Genomic DNA, 21909 nt, shown 5'->3' on the forward strand with positions numbered 1-21909 from the left:
TTTGGTAAAAAAAAAAAAAAATCCAAATAAGCGTATATTGATTGGTTTGCGCAAAAGTTATCGTGTCTATATACTAGGGGAAAGATTTATGTCATTTTTATTTATTTTATTTTTTTTCCTCGTAATGGTGGCGATCAGTGATTTTTAGCGGGACTACGACATTGCAGCGGACAGATCGGACACCTGACATTTTTGACACTTTTGGGGGGACCAGTGACATTACTACAGTAATCAGTGCTAAAAATATGCACTGTTACTGTACTAATGACACTGGCAGGGAAGGGGCTAACACCATGGGCGATCAAATGGTCGTGGAGAGAATGGGCTTGCTGCATGAACAGAGGAACACAGGATCCCTGAGTTCATAACTGACAGAACAGCGGTCTGCCATGTGTACAATGGCAGACCGCCAGTCTGTCTTCACGGGGAGTGATTGCAGGTGCCTGGCGGCAATCGCAGCAGCCAGACTTGCTGATTAGCTCCCCCTGTAGCCAAACGGCGTGTGCGTGTGCCTCCGGCGGCACGCGTGCATGCCCTTTACTAGCGGTCCCGCAAAACTACGTACAATTACGTCGTTTCACTGGACAGAACCGACTTGCCACAGTATATGTACTGCTGGCGGTCGGCAAGTGGTTAATGTGGAGTCTGCATACTGTAGTTATAGTATTCACCAAATATGACAGTTTTCAATATAGATAGGTTGCATTCTCATATGTGCTCCAGAATCAAAATGGTGATCTCCCCAGAGTGGAGGTATCTATACAATTTTGACACAAAAGAAAATGACATTACTCCATCATTGCAGAAACTAAACTCTGTAAACTTTCACAGTTATATTACATTCAATCTTAAAAGAAATGTCCTAAAGAACATTAAAAAAAAGTGTTTGAAAGAGCTTTGCTGAGCAGAGCAACCAGAACCGTTTTCATTTTCTGACCTGCATAGGAGGAATGAAAGAGAGTCTAACTGGTTGCTATATATAATGCACAGTTTGGACACCCATAACGTCCCCTCATATCTAAGATATTAACAGCAGTAACAAGAGAGAACATCCAGACAGTTGTCCATGCAGAATGGAATTACAGTCCGAGCTTCTTCTTCTGCAGGAAGTAGGCATCAAATCTTGCTGTAGCATAGTCCTTAAAAAAAAAAATCATGTAAAATGGTTACTCAAACAATACATGTGTAAGATGACCACTTCAGCGTTCTCTATATCGCATCTTGGTATGTGTTACATTTAAAGATATTACCTCCATTCCTGGTACTACTCTGTACTATTATATGTAAATCAAAATAAAATAGAACACTCATCTTCCTCACCATGCCCACTCTGCAAAGTAATAAATTACAAGTGCTGTAGCACAACACAAGAGGTAGTTACCGTATATACTCGAGTATAAGCCGACCCGAGTATAAGCCGAGACCCCTACTTTTACCACAAAAAGATGGGAAAAATCATTGACTCGAGTATAAGCCTAGGGTGAGAATGCAGGGCGGCGGGCATGGTACAGGAAAATTCAGGGTGACTGGCATGGTGCAGGAGAATGCAGGGTACTGGCATGGTATAGGAGAATGCAGGGTGACTGGCATGGTGCAGGAGAATGCAGGGTACTGGCATGGTGCAGGAGAATGCAGGGTGACTGGCATGGTGCAGGAGAATGCAGGGTACTGGCATGGTGCAGGAGAATGCAGGGTGACTGGCATGGTGCAGGAGAATGCAGGGTACTGGCATGGTGCAGGAGAATGCAGGGTGACTGGCATGGTGCAGGAGAATGCAGGGTACTGGCATGGTGCAGGAGAATGCAGGGTACTGGCATGGTGCAGGAGATTGCAGGGTACTGGCATGGTGCAGGAGATTGCAGGGTACTGGCATGGTCCAGGAGATTGCAGGGTACTGGCATGGTGCAGGAGATTGCAGGGTACTGGCATGGTCCAGGAGATTGCAGGGTACTGGCATGGTGCAGGAGAATGCAGGGCACTGGCATGGTACAAGAGGATCTGGGGTTGTGGGCATACTACAGGAGATGCAGTGCTGTGGGCATGGTACATGTGGACCATGCCCGCAGCACTGCATCCCTCGTAGTGTGCCCGCAGCCCATGGCAGGTAGTGAAGCTGTTTCACTTACCTGTTTCAGAGGCGCCTTCATTTTAAAAATGGCGCCGCCCGGCGCCGACACGTCATTGCGCACGCGCCGCCACCGCTCGTATACTTTCGGCTATTCCCGGCCTCTCCCGAGCGGCGCCGGGAATAGCCGAAATTACACGAGCGGCGGCGGCGCGTGCGCGGTGACATGTATGCGACGGGCGGCGCCATTTTTAAACCTTAAACCCGTCGGAGCGGACAGAAATTTTTTTTTTTTTCCTTGACTCGAGTATAAGCCGAGGGGGACGTTTTCAGCACAAAAAAATGTGCTGAAAAACTCGGCTTATACTCGAGTATATACGGTATACACCTGTTAGCAAAGACACCAAACTTAGCTGAAAAATTCTGCTTACCAGCAGAAATGCTAAGGGAACATGCTGTGTGTTAGGGGCTGTCAAAGCTGACCTCTGAAATACTCATTGCCTGGATGTTGTGGTGTTCCAATAGTTTTGATACTTTGAGTCGCCAAGAATATATGGCGATTTCCTTCTGAGTCGCCAAGAATATATGGCCATTTCCTTCTAAAAAGTATTGAAGTTGTTCGACAGGATTCACCATTATGTCTGAAAGCTTTGCTGTACTCACTATTTTTCTTTCTCACTGTGGTAAAACTGGAGACTAATGCATACACAATAAACCAATCATTCCATTTTGGATCTCTTTTTGGTCAAAAACAAATGCTTACAGTAGCCCATGACAGATACATCTAACTACACTCCTGAAAATGGCTGATTGGTATAACACAGAAGCGAGGGTGCCTATACTAGTGATCGACTGATATCATTTTTTTAACGACGATACGGATATTTTGGTCATCGTATATCGGTATCGGCCGATATTGCCCGATATTTTCAGACATTAAAATTTTTTTTTTTTAATGTCCACAGGTACTGTGGTGGAGGGATCTGGGGGTCTAAACGACCCCAAACCCCTTCTCTGCACTTAAAAGCATTAAAAACGCCAAGTTTGGCTGTTTTAAATGCTGTAAGTTTTTTGAATTTGGCGCCGCCAGTACCCGGAAGTGATGTCATGTCATGAAATCACTTCCGGGTACACGGCACCGAATTTAAAAAAATGGAGACCCGATCAGACAGTGGCGGTGCAGGTAGGATGCCCGGGTCTCCTGGTGGGACAGGAGACCCGAGGCGAGCCGCGGAAGGTGGCAGGAGACGTCCCCTCCCGCTCCTTGTAATGACAGCCGAACGGCTTCTCAGCAGCATCGGTTGTCATTACAAGTCAGCCAACCATCGGCTATGGACACCGGTACCGGGGTGATACCTCTAGCTGCAGGCATCACCCCGGTACATGCACATTCCCTAAATATCGGTAAATCCAAAGGCCGATTCCGATATATCGGGGAAAGTGCATATTGCCCACCGATATAATATATAGGTGTTGCCGATAATCGGTCGATCTCTAGTCTATACCATTAACCACTTTACTACCAGTCACGTAACCTCTACGTGATCAGACTTTGCGGGGTTATACCGGGATGATGCCTCTAGCTAGAGGCATCATCCCGGTACCGTTGTTTGAAGCCGACGGTCGGCTTTCCGTCGGTAACGATCGATGCGGCTCGGGAGCCGCTCGATCGTTACCCGGGGGGGCGGGAGGGGACGTCCCCCCCCTCCCGCCGCCTTCCGCGGCTTTGCTCGGGGCTACCGTCCCACCGGGAGCCCCGAGCACCCAGCCGGCACGTCCGCCGGCTGGATGGAGTCCCGATGAATGCCGGAAACGGCATCGATCGGGTCTCCGATGACGTAACCCGGAGGCGGCGTCCATGACGTCACGTCCGGGTTACTGTGCTGCAAAAGGCGGCAGATTTGAAAAACGGCTGTATGCAAAAATGCCGTTTTCGGCGTTTTGCATACAGGGAAGTGTAGTGGAGGGGTCTAGGGTCTTTTAGACCCTCGATCCCTCCATAAAGAGTACCTGTCACGACATATTGCTGTCACCAGGGATGTTTACATTGCTTGTGACAGCAATAAAAGTGATCAGATTTTTTTTTTTTTAAAAACCTGTAATAAAGTTTAAAAAAAAAGAAAAAATAAATAGGAAAAAAAAAAAAATTTAGCCGTCCCCGTCACCGTTAGCTCGCGCACAAAAAAAAACGTATACGCAAGTCGAGCCGCAAATGAAATCGCTGTTCAAACCACACATGTGAGGTATCGCCGCGATCGCCAGAGCGTGGGCAATAATTAAAAAAAAAGAGCTACACTCTAACTCTAAACTGGTAACCGTTAAATAAATTTAAAGCGTCGCAGATTGAGATCTCTATTGACCGTAGTTTGTCGCCATCCCACGGGGGGGCGCAATTTTAAACCGTAACATGTTTGGTATCTATTTACTCGGCGTGACATCATCTTTCACAATATACAAAAAAAATGGGCTAACTTTACTGTTTAGTATTTTTTAAATGCAGTGAAATGTGATTTTTCAAATTTTTTCCAAAAAAATGGCGTTTTAAAGACCGCTGCGCAAATACCGCGTGACAAAAAATTTTGCAATGACCGACATTTTATTCTCCAGAGTCTTTGCTAAAAAAATATATATAATGTTTGGGGGTTCTAAGTAGTTTTCTAGGAAAAAATACTGGTTTTAACTTGTGAACAAAAAGTGTCCGAAATAGGGCTGGGGCTAAAGTGGTTAAGAGACCCTGTCACCAACTTACAAAACTAATTTCCATAAACTACGTATATATTCACTTGCAAGTTGCCTTTGAACTTGGAGTGTCTGTCTGGGCTGGCCAAGCATCTTCACCCCTCTTCTCCTGCCATAACATTTTTCTAATTGTACCTTCTAGAAAGGAGGAAAAAAAGAATACTATACAGTGTCATTGAGTGACAGCTCCAAGTCTACTGGGCCTGCTGACATCCCATCCAGGATAGTGCATGCTTCGGCAGTGTGCAAACAAAATAAATTGTCTAAAAGTATTACTCACCATATAACCAAATTCAATTGAAGAGATTTTTGCCTGTACAATAGACCAGAGGCCCCAGAAGAAATGTGATGCCAGGGCAAACCTAAGTTAGAAGCAGAAGCAAAACATTGAATATAAGTTAGCAGATTAAAGAAAATCACTTTCTACTATCACTTGCTGTGGTGTTAAAGATGCCCATGAAAAATTTCACTATAGAACATGAGGAAAATTAAATGATGATTCTATTCTTTATCTGCAAAAGTCTTTATGCTTAATCAATGTGTCTTACATTTCTCATTGCTCTTCAGCCAGAATTCTTGAAATATCATGCACTAGCTCATGTAGTGAGGACACTGCAATACAACAGCAGCAATTCAGCTACTTCTGCTGAAGTGTGCAATAGAGGCCAAACTGTTTTTAGAGGTTTGCCTGGAGTTTAGCTTTAAAGACTTATGTTACTATACTATTACAAAGTTATTTAAGGGTTTAAAATATGTCCATCAAGTTAACTTCTCAAACTCCAGAAGTTTAAGCCCAGAGGAAGACAAAAAAAAAACCCCCAGCTAACTATGACCATTTTGTTTCATGGGAAAAATACTTTGACCCAGAAGGTCTTGTGTACTTATAGGTTTGACTATATGCACAATAAATATTCACAAGAATATACACTTTATTGCACTTATCTCACATATACAATAAACAACGGTCTATAAAAAAGGGAAATAATTATCTTGAAATGGAATGATTTAAAGTTCAGATTTATGTTGGACGCAGAAGAGCATCTAGCTCCTATTTCCTATAGGTCTGTTTGGCCCATGCCATGGTAGAGTGAAAAAAAACTCCTAAGTAAAGAGGTATGGGGTATCTCAGTACACGCGTGAACTATTGCACTTTTGAAAAAAAAAAAGTTATCTTTTAAATTGACCATAAATGTATCGGAACTTGGCAAGTTCAGCAGGAATTTTGACCTGACAATGGCATTCGAGAGGAGCCGACCTAGTGATCAGCTCCTGTTGGAAAATGTGTGCTGCGGTGCTGATCAGTGTATTCTGGTAGTGATTTTGAGTCCCACTGTCAGAACACAATGACAAAGCGTGGGAGATTGCTTCAACCACCTTGAATGAGAATGGGAGAATCCATTTGCTTTCTTTTGATCAGCTGGCTGGCTAATGAAATAAAAACTAAAGAATAATCTATAGCCAGCTTTAAAGCAGAGAGGGAAAAAAACATGAACTATAAAGTCTAACTTCACTAACCTGTTAACTTCAATTAACATTTCATTCTCAATTTTGCTTCTTTCTTCGTTGCTCAGGTTCTCAACCCCTGGTTGAAACTCTGCCATGTAGCTGGAAATGAAGTGAAGCTGAAAGACAGAAGAACACCAAATGGCTGTCAGACACTCGACTCTGGTAATATTCAGACACACAAGAGCCCTCAGCTGCTAATATGAAGTATTTCAAGAAAACTATTGGACTTGCAGCTGCCATCATGCCATGTTACACAGGCTGCAGACTGACTGGGATTTTTATGCAACAGCTGTAGACCCACCTGGCCCAAGACCAATATCAACAGAATATTTCACTTGATATGACCAAAATTTGAATATCTGTCCTTCTTCTAAGTAATTAAATATCACACCGTTGAGGTGGCAAGATGGCTGTTAAGAACAAAATGGCTTTGCTAATAAGAAGAATGAATCTCTTGTTTTCTATCTCTTTATGTTTTATGCAAACTTGCAAAAAGAAATAAATACATCTGATGACTGCTGAAACATTTGATCTACAATTGAGGAACCTGCTGAAAAAAAGCCCAGATGACAGTCTGGCAGGACAAACCGCAAGACATTTATATCTTTGATGGGAAATCCCCTCCAAAAAGTTGCAAACACAGGACTATTAACTTTTAACTCTGAGCTTGCTGAATTTCTACTAACCTTTGATTGGTCAAACAATATCTTTGATACAACCTATTTTATATACGTCATATTGCATATTTAATCTCAAATGCAGAATAATAAAATTCAGATCACTCTGATTCAAACTTACTGATTCTTGTTGCTCTCTATGTAGCTACATATCTGATTTGGTATCACTGACTAATAGGTGCCAGGTATCTGTACCTGAGAGGAAAAGATTCCACAACACAGTGGTCTAAGCTCATAAAAGAGACAACTGTATAGCTTATAGTTTACTTTCCCAAATGATAAGGAGATTATTGTTTGAAAAAACTGCTGAAAGAGATACTAAAACTTAATGATATAAAAACTAATCTCAGCTAAGTCTTATTTAGAGAACTCAAGTATTAAATTAAGCCAATACCTGTTGTTTCTTTGTGGGATAATTTGAGAAACTGGCTTTGAAGAATGGAAAATTCTCATAGGTGTAATCATACATCCATTCACAGAAGTGATTACCGATATCAAAACCCCTGGAGGAAGAGAATCATGTTAAGCAACAACTCTTAGTATAAATACAGTTTTAGGATTGAGTTCATGTCCTCCGATATCAACTGAGATGACAGATCAACAGCTGCAGGTTTATGTGTTTGCTGATCCAGCATGTTAACAGTTTATAATCCTTTCAAGATGACAAACGTGCCTATCTGTAATCTGATCTGCATATACCAGGCTACATGCTACACAACAGATGATCATAAAACTAAGTGGCTTACAGCAGAGCCTACCTTTAACCTCATCATCATTAGAAACTGATGTGAATGGTTCTTTGTGTGCGAAGAGTTCCCTTTGTGTGTTAAGAGTTTCCTTCACTGGAACTAAGGGGCCAAGCCCAACACCTAAAAATCAACTCCACACCATAATCCCCCTGCACCAAATGATTTTGACCAGTGCACAGAGCAAGGTCCATAAAGACATGAATAAGCGAGTTTAGGGTGGAGGAACTTGACTGGCCTGCACAGAGTCCTGACCTCAACTCGATAGAACACCTTTGGGATGAATTAGAGCGGAGACTGCGAGCCAGGCCTTCTAGTCCACATCAGTGCCTAACCTCACAAAAGTTCTTCTGGAACAATGGTCAAACATTCCCATAGACACATTTCTTAACCTTGTGGACAGCCTTCCCAGAAGAGTTGGAGCTGTTGTAACTGCAAATGGCGGGCCAACTCAATACTGAATCTTGCAGACCAAGACTGGGATGCCATTAAAGTTCATGTGCGTGTAAAGGCAGGCATCCTAATACTTTTGGTGATATAGTGTATGAGTCCGCTAAGATTAGTCTCTCCTGCTATGAAATGCTGTCATTGTCTTCTTATTATACAATAAGCAATGAATTTAAAATAATGTTGGCCAAAAAAGTCCTTAAAAATTTTAGGGTTAATAAGAGTAGGACTGTCGGCTATAACTAAACTGTGTAAAAATCCAACCGATCTAGAAGCTACCCAATGCCGACAGTATATGATATCTTACCTGTAATTGTAGCTGCTGTATTCAAAGTCTATAAGCATAAGCTTCTGTTTTTCAGAATTCTCTCTTCCTTCGAGTAACAGGACGTTACCTGCAGGGACAAACAAGGCAAAGCAATTCCTCAGTAGGTCCCAATGAACAATACACTGGATTGTGAAATTTTAGTTAGAAAAATGTAATTCTCAGTCAATTTCAAAGTCACGTTTATGAGCACTGGTTGTTGCAATGTGGTTTACACTGTGTAGCAATCAGAAAAGCTTGTTGGATTATCTGTGGACCTCAAGGACCACTCTCTTTTCTCTATAGAAGAGCAAATAAAATTTTCTATTTTGAATGAGTATGAATGTACACCACTCATTGCATTTGTGGGATATTTGCTAGTAAAGTAGAGGCTGTAAGTAGACAATGCTGCAAAAGCCAAGACTACCACTGTACAATGCTGCATTCAGAATATATTCCACATTATTACATTTCAACGTCAGCAGCACAGCTTAAGGGCAGCCATACATGGATCGAAAATTCAGACAGTTTAGCAGGGACTGGACGAATTCTGTTCCATATATGGGCAGCCTGGTTGAATAGAAGTCAGTCTACAGATCGACTTCTGTACAATCAGCCTGTCAGGTTTTTCCTGTAAGATCAGTGTCGCTGGCTATAACCTGCAGCGCTGATCATTGTATTCTGAGAGCTGGGAAGTCTCCCAACCGTGAGAACAGTGCTGTATTTTGGCCTAGGCCAACTAGGCCCAGGCCTAGGGCGGCACTTTGCAGGGGGGCAGCAAAAAAGCCGCCCCCCTCCACCTGAGACTCTATTGGCCTATTGAGCCGCCTCTCTCACCCCCCTGTCACTCACCCCCCTCTCTCTCACACCTCCTCCTCTCTTCCACCCCCTCTCTCTCACCCCCTCTCTCTTTCTCTCTCACCTCCCTCTCTCTCATCCCCCCTCTCTCTCTCACTCTTTAATCCCCTCTCTCTCTCACCCACCTCCTCTCCCCCCTCCCCCCTAACCTCTCGTGAGATATCAGGGGTTCATGCTGGGACTTGTAGTCCTTCAATTTTGGAGGGAGTCACATCCATTAAAAAGGGAGTGGGGCAAATTTACATAGGGGGGGGCCCAATTTTAGTCTTGCCTAGGGCAGCACAAAACCAAAAATACACCACTGCATGAGAACGCAATAGCACACCAAGAGGGATTCCCCCATCGACTTCAAATTTGTGGATGGGGGTAATTAGTCTTATTTTTTATTCAAACTGCTGGTTGAATGAAGAAAAAAAAAAAGGGTTTATGTACAGCCAGCTGTAGTCTTACCTTCCTGACAGTCATTGTGACAGAACACAACGGGGGATGGGGTTGATTCCAGCAGAGACCTAGAAAAAAAAAAAAAAAAAAAAACATTAGAGACCAGGATTTTACACTGATTTAGGGGAGCAGAATTACGCTGTGCATACTCATTAGAGATATTTATCCATTACAACAAAAAAATATTCACCTATTCCACGAATTAACACCATACATGCACAAAATATTTTCCATTCAGCATAACTAATTATACAATCAACATCATTTCAAACAGACAGACGTAAATGATACATGCACTTTTGGTGCATTTCCTCTTGTAAGGTTGTACTCCCCTGCCCCAGTGATTTTGAAATATATACTTGCCATTAAAACAGCCCCCTGTCAAATCATTGTGCGCCCCCCCCTGTTTCCTCACAGTAACTCTTCAAAACTTCTGTACAGCCTGCCCTCTATTCATTTCAATGGGAAGTCTGTATTGCAACTCAGCTGTTGACAGACATGTCCAGTGAAGGGAATGGAATGTGGGCCGTGAGTGCATCGCGGATAAGTTGCAGAAGTTGGAAGATATGAAACATGTGCTGTGCAGCACAATAAAGATTGCCAAGGAACTATTTTACTTAAGTATATATAAAAAAAAGACTGTGAAGAGGGAACATTAACCACTTAAGCCCCGGACGATTTTACCCCCTTCCTGACCAGGGGTTTTTTTGCGATTTTTTACTGCGTGACTTTAACGGACAATTGCGCGGTCGTGCGACGCTGTACCTAAACAAATTTGACGTCCTTTTTTCCCACAAACAGAGCTTTCTTTTGGTGGTATTTGATCACCTATGCGATTTCTACTTTTTGCGCTATAAACAAAAAAAGAGCGTAAATTTTGCAAAAATAACAGTATTTTTCATATTTTTTTATATGAAATTCCCCCCAAAAAAATGTAAAAATCTAATTTTTTTAACATTTTTGGCCAATTTGTTTTCTGTTACATATGTTTGGTAAATGTCATTTTTGGTGGGTTTTTTTTTAACGCGTAATGGCGGCGATCTGCGATCTTTTTTGCGGTACTGCGACATTGCGGCAGACAGATCGGACCCTTGACTGACATTTTTGACACTTTTGGGGTTACCAGTCATTACTACAGTAATCAGTGCTATACATATGCACTGTTACTGCAAAATGACACTGGTAGTGAAGGGGTTAACTTTATTTGAGAGGGAGGGGTGGTGTGTGTCCCTAGGGGCATGATTCTTACTGTGATTGGCTGAGGCTTGAAGTGTAGGAACAATGATAAACGGTCCTACATAGTAGAACCGTATGATCAGTGTTTCTACACAGGGGAGAATGACAGGTGGCTTGTTTACATCAGCCGCCTGACTTTCTCCCTCTGCACCGATGATCGGCGAGTGACCGGCGGACATCAGGTCCGCCGGTCACACGCACGGACTTGCTGGGGAACGAGCCGGGGTGGGAGCACGCCTCCGCGGGCGCGCGCTCGCCCGCTATTTGCTACCAAGCAAGTGACAGGCTAGTGACGTATATATATGTCCCTTTGCCCGGCCGGGACATATCGTATATCGTCGTGTGGCGGTCGGCAACCGGTTAAGAAGGATAAAAACACCTATCTCTGAAAATTTTCATTCTCTCAGTTTTCATTTTGCCTGCTCACACTTCATTATAAAATATTTGTAAAGGCACTTCACACTGGTTTGCCTCGAAACTGCCAGTAAAACATCAATGCGTTAATGGAATACATTTGTGGCCCTTTTGGTGTGGTTTTTAAAGGTCATGTGACTCAAGAACTGCACCAGAAATGCTTAGTGGGGGCGTTTTTGAGGCGGTTCCCATTTATTTCAATGGAGAGGAGTGTTTTTGGTCCAGTTTTTTTTTAGCTCCCCAAAACATGCTCCGAAGATGCTGCAAGCAGGATTCTTTCATTGCAACGAAAGTGCACCGCCTCAGTGTCAAATCATTTATTGATTTTATAGGTAAACATTTTTTCTTGAGCTTTTCAGGCCCTTTTTTAAACGCAAAAGTGCTTGAAAAACTCCTCAGTGTGAAAAGGCCCTAGATCAGGGGTCTTCAAACTATGGCTCTCCAGTTGTTAACCACTTAAGCCCCAGCCCTATTTCGGACACTTTTTGTTTACAAGTTAAAATCAGTATTTTTTCCTAGAAAACTACTTAGAACCCCCAAACATTATATATATTATTTTAGCAAAGACTCTGGAGAATCATATGGCGGTCATTGAAATATTTTTGTCATGCGGTATTTGCACAGCGGTCTTTAGAACGCCATTTTTTTGGAAAAATTTTGAAAAATCAAATTTAACTGCATTTAAAAAATATTAACAGTAAAGTTAGCCCATTTTTTTTGTATATTGTGAAAGATGATGTCACGCCGAGTAAATAGATACCCAACATGTTACGGTTTAAAATTGCGCGCACCCGTGGAATGGCGACAAACTACAGTCAATAGAAATCTCAATAGACGATGCTTTAAATTTTTTAAACAGTTACCAGTTTAGAGTTAGAGTGTAGCTCTTTTTTTTTAAATTATTGCTCACGCTCTGGCGATCGTGGTTATACCTCACATGTGTGGTTTGAACAGCGATTTCATTCACGGCTAGGCTTCCGTATATGTTTTTTTTTGTGCGCAAGCTAATGGTGACGGTGGCGGCTAAAATTTATTTATTTTTTTCCTATTTATTTTATTTTTTTAACTTTATTACAGGTTTTAAAAAAAAAAATCTGATCACTTTTATTGCTGTCACAAGCAATGTAAACATCCCTTGTGACACCAATATGCAGTGACAGGTACACTTTATGGAGGGATCGAGGGTCTAAAAGACCCTAGACCCCTCCACCACACTTCCGTGTATGTAAAACACCGAAAACGGCATTTTTGCATACAGCCGTTTTTTAAATTTGCCGCCTTTTGCAGCACAGTAACCCGGAAGTGATGTCATGGACGCCGCCTCCGGGTTACGTCATCGGAGACCCGATCAAAGCCGTTTCCTCCTTTGATCGGGACTCCATCCAGTTGGCACGTGCTCGGGTTTCCCGGTGGGATGGGAGGCCCGTTAAAAGTCACGGAAGGCGGCGGGAGGGGGGGGAAGGAACCTCCCCTCCCGCTCACCCGGGTAACGATCGAGCGGCTCTGGAGCCGCTTCGGTCGTTACCGACGGAAAGCCGACCGTTGGCACTAAACCACGGTACCGGGATGATGCCTCTAGCTAGAGGCATCATCCCGGTATAACCCCGCAAAGTTACCCGACGTACCCCTACGTCACTTTGCGGTAAGTGGTTAAGGAACTACAATTCCCATCATGCATGAGAATGTCAGAGTTTTACAATGCCTCATGGGATGTGTAATTCTGCAACAGCTGGAGGGCCGTGGTTTGAGGATCCTTGCCCTAGATCAATAAACTCCTGCTTTTAACTAACATTTTACTTCCAAAAGGCATCCAAAAAGCAGAGTTTGGGACCCAGCAGTACATTTTCAAGCCTACACAGCACTGTCCATGACAATACCCTGTTGGAAAACGGTTTATTATATATTAATGCAAACATAGGAATTGCTCTAGCTGTGTCCTTGTTACATCTATGCCTGGAATTTAACAGATCTACAGGACTGCATGACTTTTTAATACTCAGATGCTATTTATAAAAATATGTTACAGACGAGTCAGAACAGGCTTTACCTCAGGGTGTCCATTTCTTTGGGGAGATTGTAGCTTAAAAACTTATTGAGTTTCCTGATATGAGATTCTCTGGTGAATTTGATTTTCAAGACTTGCTTTAAGTACCTAAAGAAAAAGAGTAAAGTAAATAGGCATACTTTGCTAAATTCACTACAGGTTATATAAATATAAACTCTCTAAATTCAAAACTGGTGAAACTGTTCCCCATTTTTCCACAGTTAAATGTTATGGGTTTCCCCACCACCCATACAACCCTATTTTGCCAAGGTAACAGGCAACAGCAGGGAGCTTGTATCCCTACTGCTAATGAAAGTTGTTGAATCAAGGAGACCAGCTAATTGTGGTTCTAATCTCATACAAAACTGTTTTATGTAGAAGAAATTGGGTTAGGCCAGCTTGCATATATATGCACAGACACTTTGAGGCTTCAGCTCTCCTAAACCCACCAGAAACCTGAAGGCACATACTATTAATATTATATAATATACACATACACATAATATTTTTTCCAGAACGTAGGCTCCACCCTACCTCCCACAATGCAACACCATTGCCATTTGGAAAAGGGGGCATTATGCTCCAATTTTCTTAAATAATTAAAAAAAAAGTAGTTTGAGGACTTCTTAGAGCATTGTGGTGGACTGGAATGAAAGACAGACGACAATAAGGTCTGCATTAAGGTTATTTCTAAATAGCTTGAGCTGATCAATCAAAAAATGCTATGTATTGCTATGTATAAAAAAATTACTTTTTCTAGGGTCATCACAGAAATCAAATACATGTAAGAGATAAAACAATCTATTAAAATAATAGAAGAGAGAAATATCAACCTACTTCTCCATTGTCCCAAAGAGCCACTTGGGTTCTTTGTTGAACGGCATGCTCATACCATGAAATCGAGCCATTTTCTCAGCTATTTCAGCAGATATCTCTGGCAAACTTAACTCACAAGTCTCAAGCTTTCGACTCTATAAAAGGAGGAAACAGTTATTACTAAAATGATAGCAAACTTTTTTTTTGTATTATTTTTAGTTTTGGTGTTCGTATTTTATGTAGGAGCCAACATTAAAGTAGAACTATAGGCAAAACTCTTTTTTTTTATTTTAGATAGACTAAGGGAGGCCATCTGTGTCCCGTTGCAGAGATTTCCCTTCACTTCCTATCCCATAGCCAAACAGGAAGTGAGAGGAAATCCCTGAAAATTAATAGTCACCAGTCTCTCCATTGGAAGATTTCCCCTCTATTACTTTATATTTTACTTTTATATGTATAGATGCCGATAAAATTTACTACACTGACCAATAGTTGCATGCCACCAGTTCAGTGACCTTTGGGTAAAAACACAGTACTGACAAAAATGGAGTGCCAAGGAAGAATGAATCAATGAGTCAGGCCTCTTATCTGCCTTGGACCCGCCAATAACCCCTTATCCCCCGCTACAGTGATTGTAAAGTCTATAAAAATAACAAACGTGTTATACTAACCTGCTCTAAGCAGTGGTTTTGCATGACAGCCCTGATCCTCCTCTTCTTGGGTCCCTCTTCAGTGCTCCTGGCGCCTCTCCTCCTGTTGCGTACCCCCACAGCAAGCAGCTTGCTATGGGGGCACCTGAGCTGAGCCACAAGTCTAGGTATCCATTCAGATACTGAGCTGCGGTTCAGCCCCGCCCCCTTTCTATTCTCGTTTGGCTGAGTTTGATTGACAGGAGCGGGAGCCAATGACGTCACTGCTGTGTCTGAGCCAATCAGAAGGGAGAGTCCCTGACAGTCGAGGCACTTGTGACACTTGCTGTGTCTGAGCCAATCAGAAGGGCTTGTGCCTGACAGCTGAGGTCAAGGGGGGGGGGGGGGTCAGGTAAGTATTAAGAGAGCTGAGGGGGGCTGCTGCACACAGAAGGCTTTTTATCTTAATGTACAGAATGCAATAAGATAAAAAAAACTTTTGCCTTTACAACCATTTTAAATCCCTCCAGATACACCCCCACCACCGCCCCCTAATTTCCTAACTATGAGCACAAACACCTGGACCCATAACTGGTGACTATTATGACATTATATTTATCGTTATAGCAGCCTATGAGCTCTCTCTCAGATGGTTTATTTTCTTTTGTACTAGACAGACTAGCTTTTTTGAGTCTATGAGCCAAGTTTTCTGTTTGTCCTATAATCCAGAGATTTTGGCAAAGTGCCTAAAGTATATCTAAACCCTAAAAACAAACATTTATTTTACTGAAACTTGCCAGTTCCTATATGTTGTGGCTGCATTAGTCTTTTAGCCTTTTGTTCCTTTTTTATCTGGTAATCCTGCAAATAATGCACTTTTCCTGGGTGGCTAATAAAACTCCCCCAGTGTCAATGGAGGTAGCCAAGGCTGTCAGCCAGGCTGGACTTTTCATCTTCATTACATGGGGAGTGATGGCATTATTAGTTTACACAAATAAGATGACCACTTCTGGACCAGAAGGTTTAACCCCCTAAATAACCAGGCCATTTTTTGCGATACGGCACTGCATTATTTTAACTTACAGTTGCGTGGTCGTGTGACGCTGTACCCAAATAAAATTGATGTCCTTTTTTTCCCACAAATACAGCTTTCTTTTTGCGCTATAAGCAAAAAAAGAGCAAACATTTTGGAAAAAAAAACAACATTTTTTACTTTCTGCTAAAAAACACAGCCAATTAAAGCAATCTTTTTTTTTTTTTTTATAATTTAAGGCCAATATAAATTCTGCTATATATTTTTGGTAAAAAAAAAAAAATACCCATAAGTGTTAATTGATTGGTTTGCGCAAAAGTTATCGCGTTTACAAACTAGGGGTTAGATTTATGGCATTTTTATTTATTTACTGATAATGGCAGCGATCACCGATTTTTAGCGGGACTGGGACATTGCGGCAGAACACCTGACACTTTTGAGGGGACCAGTGACATTACTACAGTTATCAGTGCTAAAAATATGCACTGTTACTGTATTAATGACACTGGCAGGGAAGGGGTTAACACCAGGGGAGATCAGGGGGTTAAGTGTGTACCTGGGGGAACGGACTCACTAGATGAAAACAGAGATCTGTGTTCCTAAATAGCAGGAACACAAGACCACTGTGTTCATCTCTAACAGAATGGCGGCCTGCGTTGTTTACATGGGCAGACCGCCGTTCTGTCTCTCTGGGGAGCGACTGCGGGTGGCCAGTGGACATCACATCCGGTGAACCCTCTGATTGGCAACCCCTCTGGTCAATCAGCCAGCTTGTGTGCCTCGGGCTGGCTATTGCACGAAACGGCATACAGGTACGTAGTTTCGCACAATAGAGCCAACTTGCCGCAGTAAATGTACTACTGGCGGTCGGCAAGTGGTTAATAAAATACGTTTTCACCTTCTTATCACATAAGGATAAGGACACTGCATTTCAAGCATGATAAACTAGTTTTTTCTGTCCTTGCCGAAAAATTTTCTTAGCCTAAAAAAGAAATCAAATGCAGCCCCTACATCTAAGGACTGGTAAACTGCAATATATTACATTTTGTGTTCTTGGGCATTTTTAGGCTTTAATGTTTATTCTTTAAAAAAAGGCTAACAAAATAGCATCTTTATTACATATCTGCTGCCAATAAATAGGAACCAGAAAGCTAATTTGTTGAATTATAGGTACAGGACGCTTATTTCTTCTAGTTTTAGCATCTATTTTTTTGCATCACTACACCATAATTACAGCTGACACATTCTAGCCAATCCGATATCAGCAATTCTAAGTGAAATCAGATCAGTGTTTCTAGCCAACCATCTGTATGCTTTAACTTAGAGAAAAAGTTGAGGTGTTGCCAAAAGCAGAGAACATCCACCATTTGATAACAAGCAACTGGGAAGATGAGATGTAGCATCTGGCAGGCTCTATGGTCAACACGTCATATATTTCCTTAAAATCTGATACATCCGGTCAAATGAACAAAGTGCTAGTGTAGCATTTTTTTTCTTTATACATTTATCTGTTTATCTACCTAGAAATTTTGTAAAAGTCTACTGATCCTACAAAGGAAAAATTGCTTTATATATTTAGCAGGACTTAAAATATGTCCACTACTAAGTCACCGTTCACATTAGGACTTCGGGGGTGACCTGTGAAGTCGCGTGCAGCGTGACTTTGGCGCGACTTGCACGGACTTCACATAATGGAAGTCAATGCAAGTCGTCTCCAGGTCGTCCCGAAGTAGTACAGGACTCTTTTTCTAAGTCGGAGCGACTTGTGCCGCTCCTATTAGAACGGGTCCTGTACTACACAGTGGGAGCGGGAGGACCGCGACTTGTCAGGCTGACAAGTCGCCTGACAAGTCGCAGCAGTGTGAATGGACTCTTAGTGGGTTTATTTGAGACACAATGAAGCAAAGTGGTGTCAGACAATTGGCATTTCATTGCCCATTGCCCAGATTTCAGATTCCATTCTTGAAACCAAACTGCTCCTATTCAGCCAGTTTTTGGCACTTGTTCACTAGAAACCAATAGGATGAGTCAGAAGCCAATGGCAGTTACATAATCAGGCATTGCACTACTTCATAATGCTGATTCATACAATGCAAGACCCAAAAAATGTTGTCTGTGCTTACTGGAATGAATTCTTCAAGACGTCCTTGTGGCAGGATCCCATACAGCTTGGGACCAAGGGATCTCTCTGCCAAGATTGCGAACATGACACTCTCCATCACCATGGCTGCAGCACCCTGTGAAGAGGAGATTTGACAATGAGATAATACTGATGAACAACATTACTAAGAACGTAGAAAAAAAATTGACAGCCTTATGACTAAAAGGCCACATGCTTTAGCTGTAAACCAGGTTAAAGTGTATCAGATGTATCAGGTTAACTGCATGCAGACAGTAGACTTAGTCAATGAAGCATCTAGTCTGCTTATCTTAATCCAGACAGCAACAAAGCAGCCCATTAAAGAAAAACGGCAGACAAGTCAGATTAATGATGCAGGAGGTATTTACCCTTCTTATAGCTTGCAGGGAGGTTACCTGGAGACAAAGGATGTTCTCTAATCAACGCTGTATACTCAGCATATACACACACAGTCTTGAAATAACCCTTAAATAGTCTGTACATAAGGACTCAGGGAGGTGAAGGACAAATGAGCAGTGCCTCTGATTGAATTGTATTGTTACTGCACTGTTTGCCCTAACGTTGTAAAGCGCTGCGCAAACTGCTGATGCTATAAATATATATATATATATATATATATATATATAAATCCTGTATAAATATAATAATAATGCAAATAAAATTATACGTCTGTGTGCACACACGTTAAAACTATTCCTACAGAACCAACCTGTAGAGCGATAAAGACTAAGAGAAACCAACCATCAAAAGCAGTCTGACTGGTTTGACCATTTGGTGACATGCTTTCGAATGATCAGCAAAGAATTCTCATTGTAAACCCTCAACACCAGAGATGTATAGTAACTAAGTAGAACTACTTCGCTACTGTACTTAAGTACCAAAAGGCGGTATCTGTACTTTCCTAGAGTATAATTTTTTTCTCCTACTTCCACTTTTACTTCACTACATTTTTTCGATGATTTCAATACTTCTACTCCAATATTTTTTTTTGTGCTGCATAGTTACTCGTTACTATTATAAAAATTACCACTGCCAGAACAGTAGATGGCAGGTTTCATGAAGCTCAAAACATGTGTATTATCAGCGCATAGGAAAATAAATGCTACTGTATGTATAAATAAGAGCTGCATTTGAAATAATAAAAAACAATATGATGTTCAAACTTTTGACTTCTTTCTTTAATAACTATATAACACAGTACTTGTACTTTTACTTTCAGTACTTGAGTAGCAATTGTTTTTCAAAACTACTGGTACTTTTACTTTCAGTACTTGAGTAGCAAACATTTTTAAAAAACTACTTGCAATACTTAAGTACAAAAAATGTTGAATACTTTAGTACTTCTACTCAAGTCACTTTTTGATTGAGCACTTCCACTTCTACTCAAGTCACTTTTTGATCGAGCACTTGTACTTTTACTCAAGTATGGGTTTCGAGTACTTTATAGAACTCTGCTCAACACTATCCTCCTTGAGCTGTGTTCTATAGTGTATCTGGAGGCAAAGTCTTCATCTTTATTCAACCCTCTAATTGTACTGGTGACCACTGTCAGAGGGAAAGGAAGTTAGAGGAAATCCAACATTTTAATGTTGTCCCCTCCCCATAACAAGGAGGTAGGGGGGAAACATCTAATGGAGACATTGGTTCTAGGGACAACTGTCTAAAGGAAAATTCCCCTTATTTGTGGAGTTTTCTTTTACATTTTTTTCCGCTTCTGGGGCAAGAAGTGAAGAGAAATTTCTCCAATGGTACAGAGACAGCAAAAAATAACCCAGCAGGAAGTTTAATCCTTTGAAACGTTTGATCACTTTTAGTGAGATAACTGCAGAAGCTTACTGTATTTTCTGGCGTATAAGACTACTTTTGAACCTCAAAAAAATCCCCCAAAAATAGGGGGTCGTCTTATACGCCGAGTATAATATCTCCAAGGTAACCTAAGTATAAGTATTACCGGTAGATGAAAATTAGGGGGGTCGTCTTATATGCCCAGTCGTCTTATACGCCGGAAAATACGGTATATTTCTTCTGTAAACTACTGATCTCACCATCCCTCATTTAAAGGCGATGAACAAAAAGAAATATGGTTGTAGTCCAGCCTGGATGGCAACCACTGTTCCCTCCAAAGATACAGAGGTGGATTAAGTGCAGCCACCCAGGAAGTGTATTACTACCATGTTCACCAGGTGACAAAAAAAGAAAATGCCTGAAATAAGAAAACCTAATGCATCCACTAAATCCAAGGAGTGGTAACCTGAAATATAAATGTAGTTTTTTTTTTAGTTTAAAAGTCAAGGTGGAAACTTCACAACCCCAACACTGGACAGAATTGAGTTATAGCTTGACTTTACTAAGAACACAGGAAGGATGTCCCCATTCATGACAATTGCTTCCACCTGTAACTCATTGCCAAAGTAAAAAAAGATTAATATGGGTAACAGTTTTGTGATTGGTCCTCACAACAAGCCAGGCAGCCAGCCAGCAAAAATTGCATGTAAAATCTGGAAGGCTGGTTGACCCAAGTCGATTGATCAATCAACTTGGGTATACTCAGCCTGCCCATACATGGTTCGAATCTCGGCCGGTTACTGCTGAACTGGCTGAGATTCAAACTGCCTATGCCCGGCTTAAGTCAGGTTGAAAAAAAAAAAAAAAAAAGACACTAGTCTATCTAGTTTAACCAAATAAAAAACAACTGTGAAATATTATTCATTCATTTACCTTTGACTTCTTTTTACAAAAAGTAAGAATTGAATTGACTTATCTGGTCAAAGCTTGATAGGTCTAATGACCGATATTACCACATAATACTTTTTGTTTAAAAGTAGTAACAAGACACGTTTCTTCATGACCATATGGGATCCCCTCTCCAAGTCGACCTCTCACAATGTGTTTTGGGCCTTTTTCCAGATGATATAGCGGATACGTTTCTTACCACCTTTCTACATGAAACACTTTTCCACGCGCCTAAGCTTATAGCAAAAATGTGGATGAGTACACAACCTCCTACTCTCCGCCTCTGGATGGCCGAGGTTAACTCCACCCTCCCATAAAAACGTTTGATTTACCTACATAGGGGTTGCCCCAAAAAATTTGATAAGGTGTGGGGCCGCTGGGTGGAGGACTCCCGCACGTGCACTGGTCAGTTGTGAGACCACCCCCCCTGCTTGCCTTCCCATATGGTCGTGATAGTGGGTCCCCCCCCTTTGGGGCTGGGTATGGGATTTTGGCTCAAGTTTTGTTCTTTGTTTTTCTGGGTTGACTCCCTTGGGGTTGAAGTTCCATATCGTTACTGTTGTTTGCTCCTACATTTTCATGTACCGGTATGATGTTTCTCCCTGTATCTCATATGCTCTACTGCTCAGTGGGTTACTATTTTGTTTTATGCTGCTGGACTGTTTGTACTTAAGTTTGTTTTTTCAATAAACTGCATTTTGAAAGTCAAAAAGTAGTAACAAGACTGATAACCTACAGTAAATCTGAATGTCAAACAAGTACACAAATGTGTGTTGGGAAACCCTGCTAGGTTAGAGTTCATCTGAAACTACCAAAGGTGGCCAATGCCCTATAGTCCAGTTTTATACTGTACATCAAAGACCATCCACCACAGTGCTACATGGTTGATCCCCTGTTGCTACCTGAGGGTGGCCATCTCTCAGTACAGACTGCCGGTCTGAGAGGTTTCCCCCAACACCTGGAAGCTCTTTTTTGGTTTGGTTTTATGATTATGACTACACCTTGCAATACAATACTCTTTTGCTTCTGGGGTGTTGCTTTGAAGGACGTGGGGTGCACAATTGTTTAGTACAAACTTTTT

At 41.7% G+C, this 21909-nt stretch overlaps 1 protein-coding gene across 6 annotated transcripts in view; it reads right to left on the reverse strand.

Annotated features, from left to right (window-relative positions):
- Nucleotides 1-633: 633 nt before the first annotated feature.
- Nucleotides 634-21909, reverse strand: part of CHKA (choline kinase alpha) — a 51089-nt gene continuing 29813 nt past the window's right edge. For 3 of the 6 annotated variants that reach the window (XM_082269644.1, XM_082269647.1, XM_082269646.1), the window contains 10 exons: nucleotides 18464-18490; nucleotides 18079-18192; nucleotides 14315-14448; nucleotides 13481-13585; nucleotides 9793-9851; nucleotides 8488-8575; nucleotides 7382-7490; nucleotides 6320-6426; nucleotides 5085-5166; nucleotides 634-1139 (listed from right to left, as the gene is read on the reverse strand). In XM_082269644.1, the coding sequence (XP_082125770.1) occupies nucleotides 1080-1139; nucleotides 5085-5166; nucleotides 6320-6426; nucleotides 7382-7490; nucleotides 8488-8575; nucleotides 9793-9851; nucleotides 13481-13585; nucleotides 14315-14448; nucleotides 18079-18192; nucleotides 18464-18490 (885 nt within the window). In that variant the 3' untranslated portion in view covers nucleotides 634-1079. The remainder of the gene's footprint in view (nucleotides 1140-5084; nucleotides 5167-6319; nucleotides 6427-7381; nucleotides 7491-8487; nucleotides 8576-9792; nucleotides 9852-13480; nucleotides 13586-14314; nucleotides 14449-18078; nucleotides 18193-18463; nucleotides 18491-21909) is intronic. The other 3 variants (XM_082269645.1, XM_082269649.1, XM_082269648.1) reach the window with 1 other exon arrangement.

Source organism: Pelophylax lessonae (genome assembly GCF_965119305.1).
Source record: "Pelophylax lessonae genome assembly, chromosome: 10".
In the NCBI taxonomy this organism is placed as follows: Eukaryota; Metazoa; Chordata; class Amphibia; order Anura; family Ranidae; genus Pelophylax; species Pelophylax lessonae.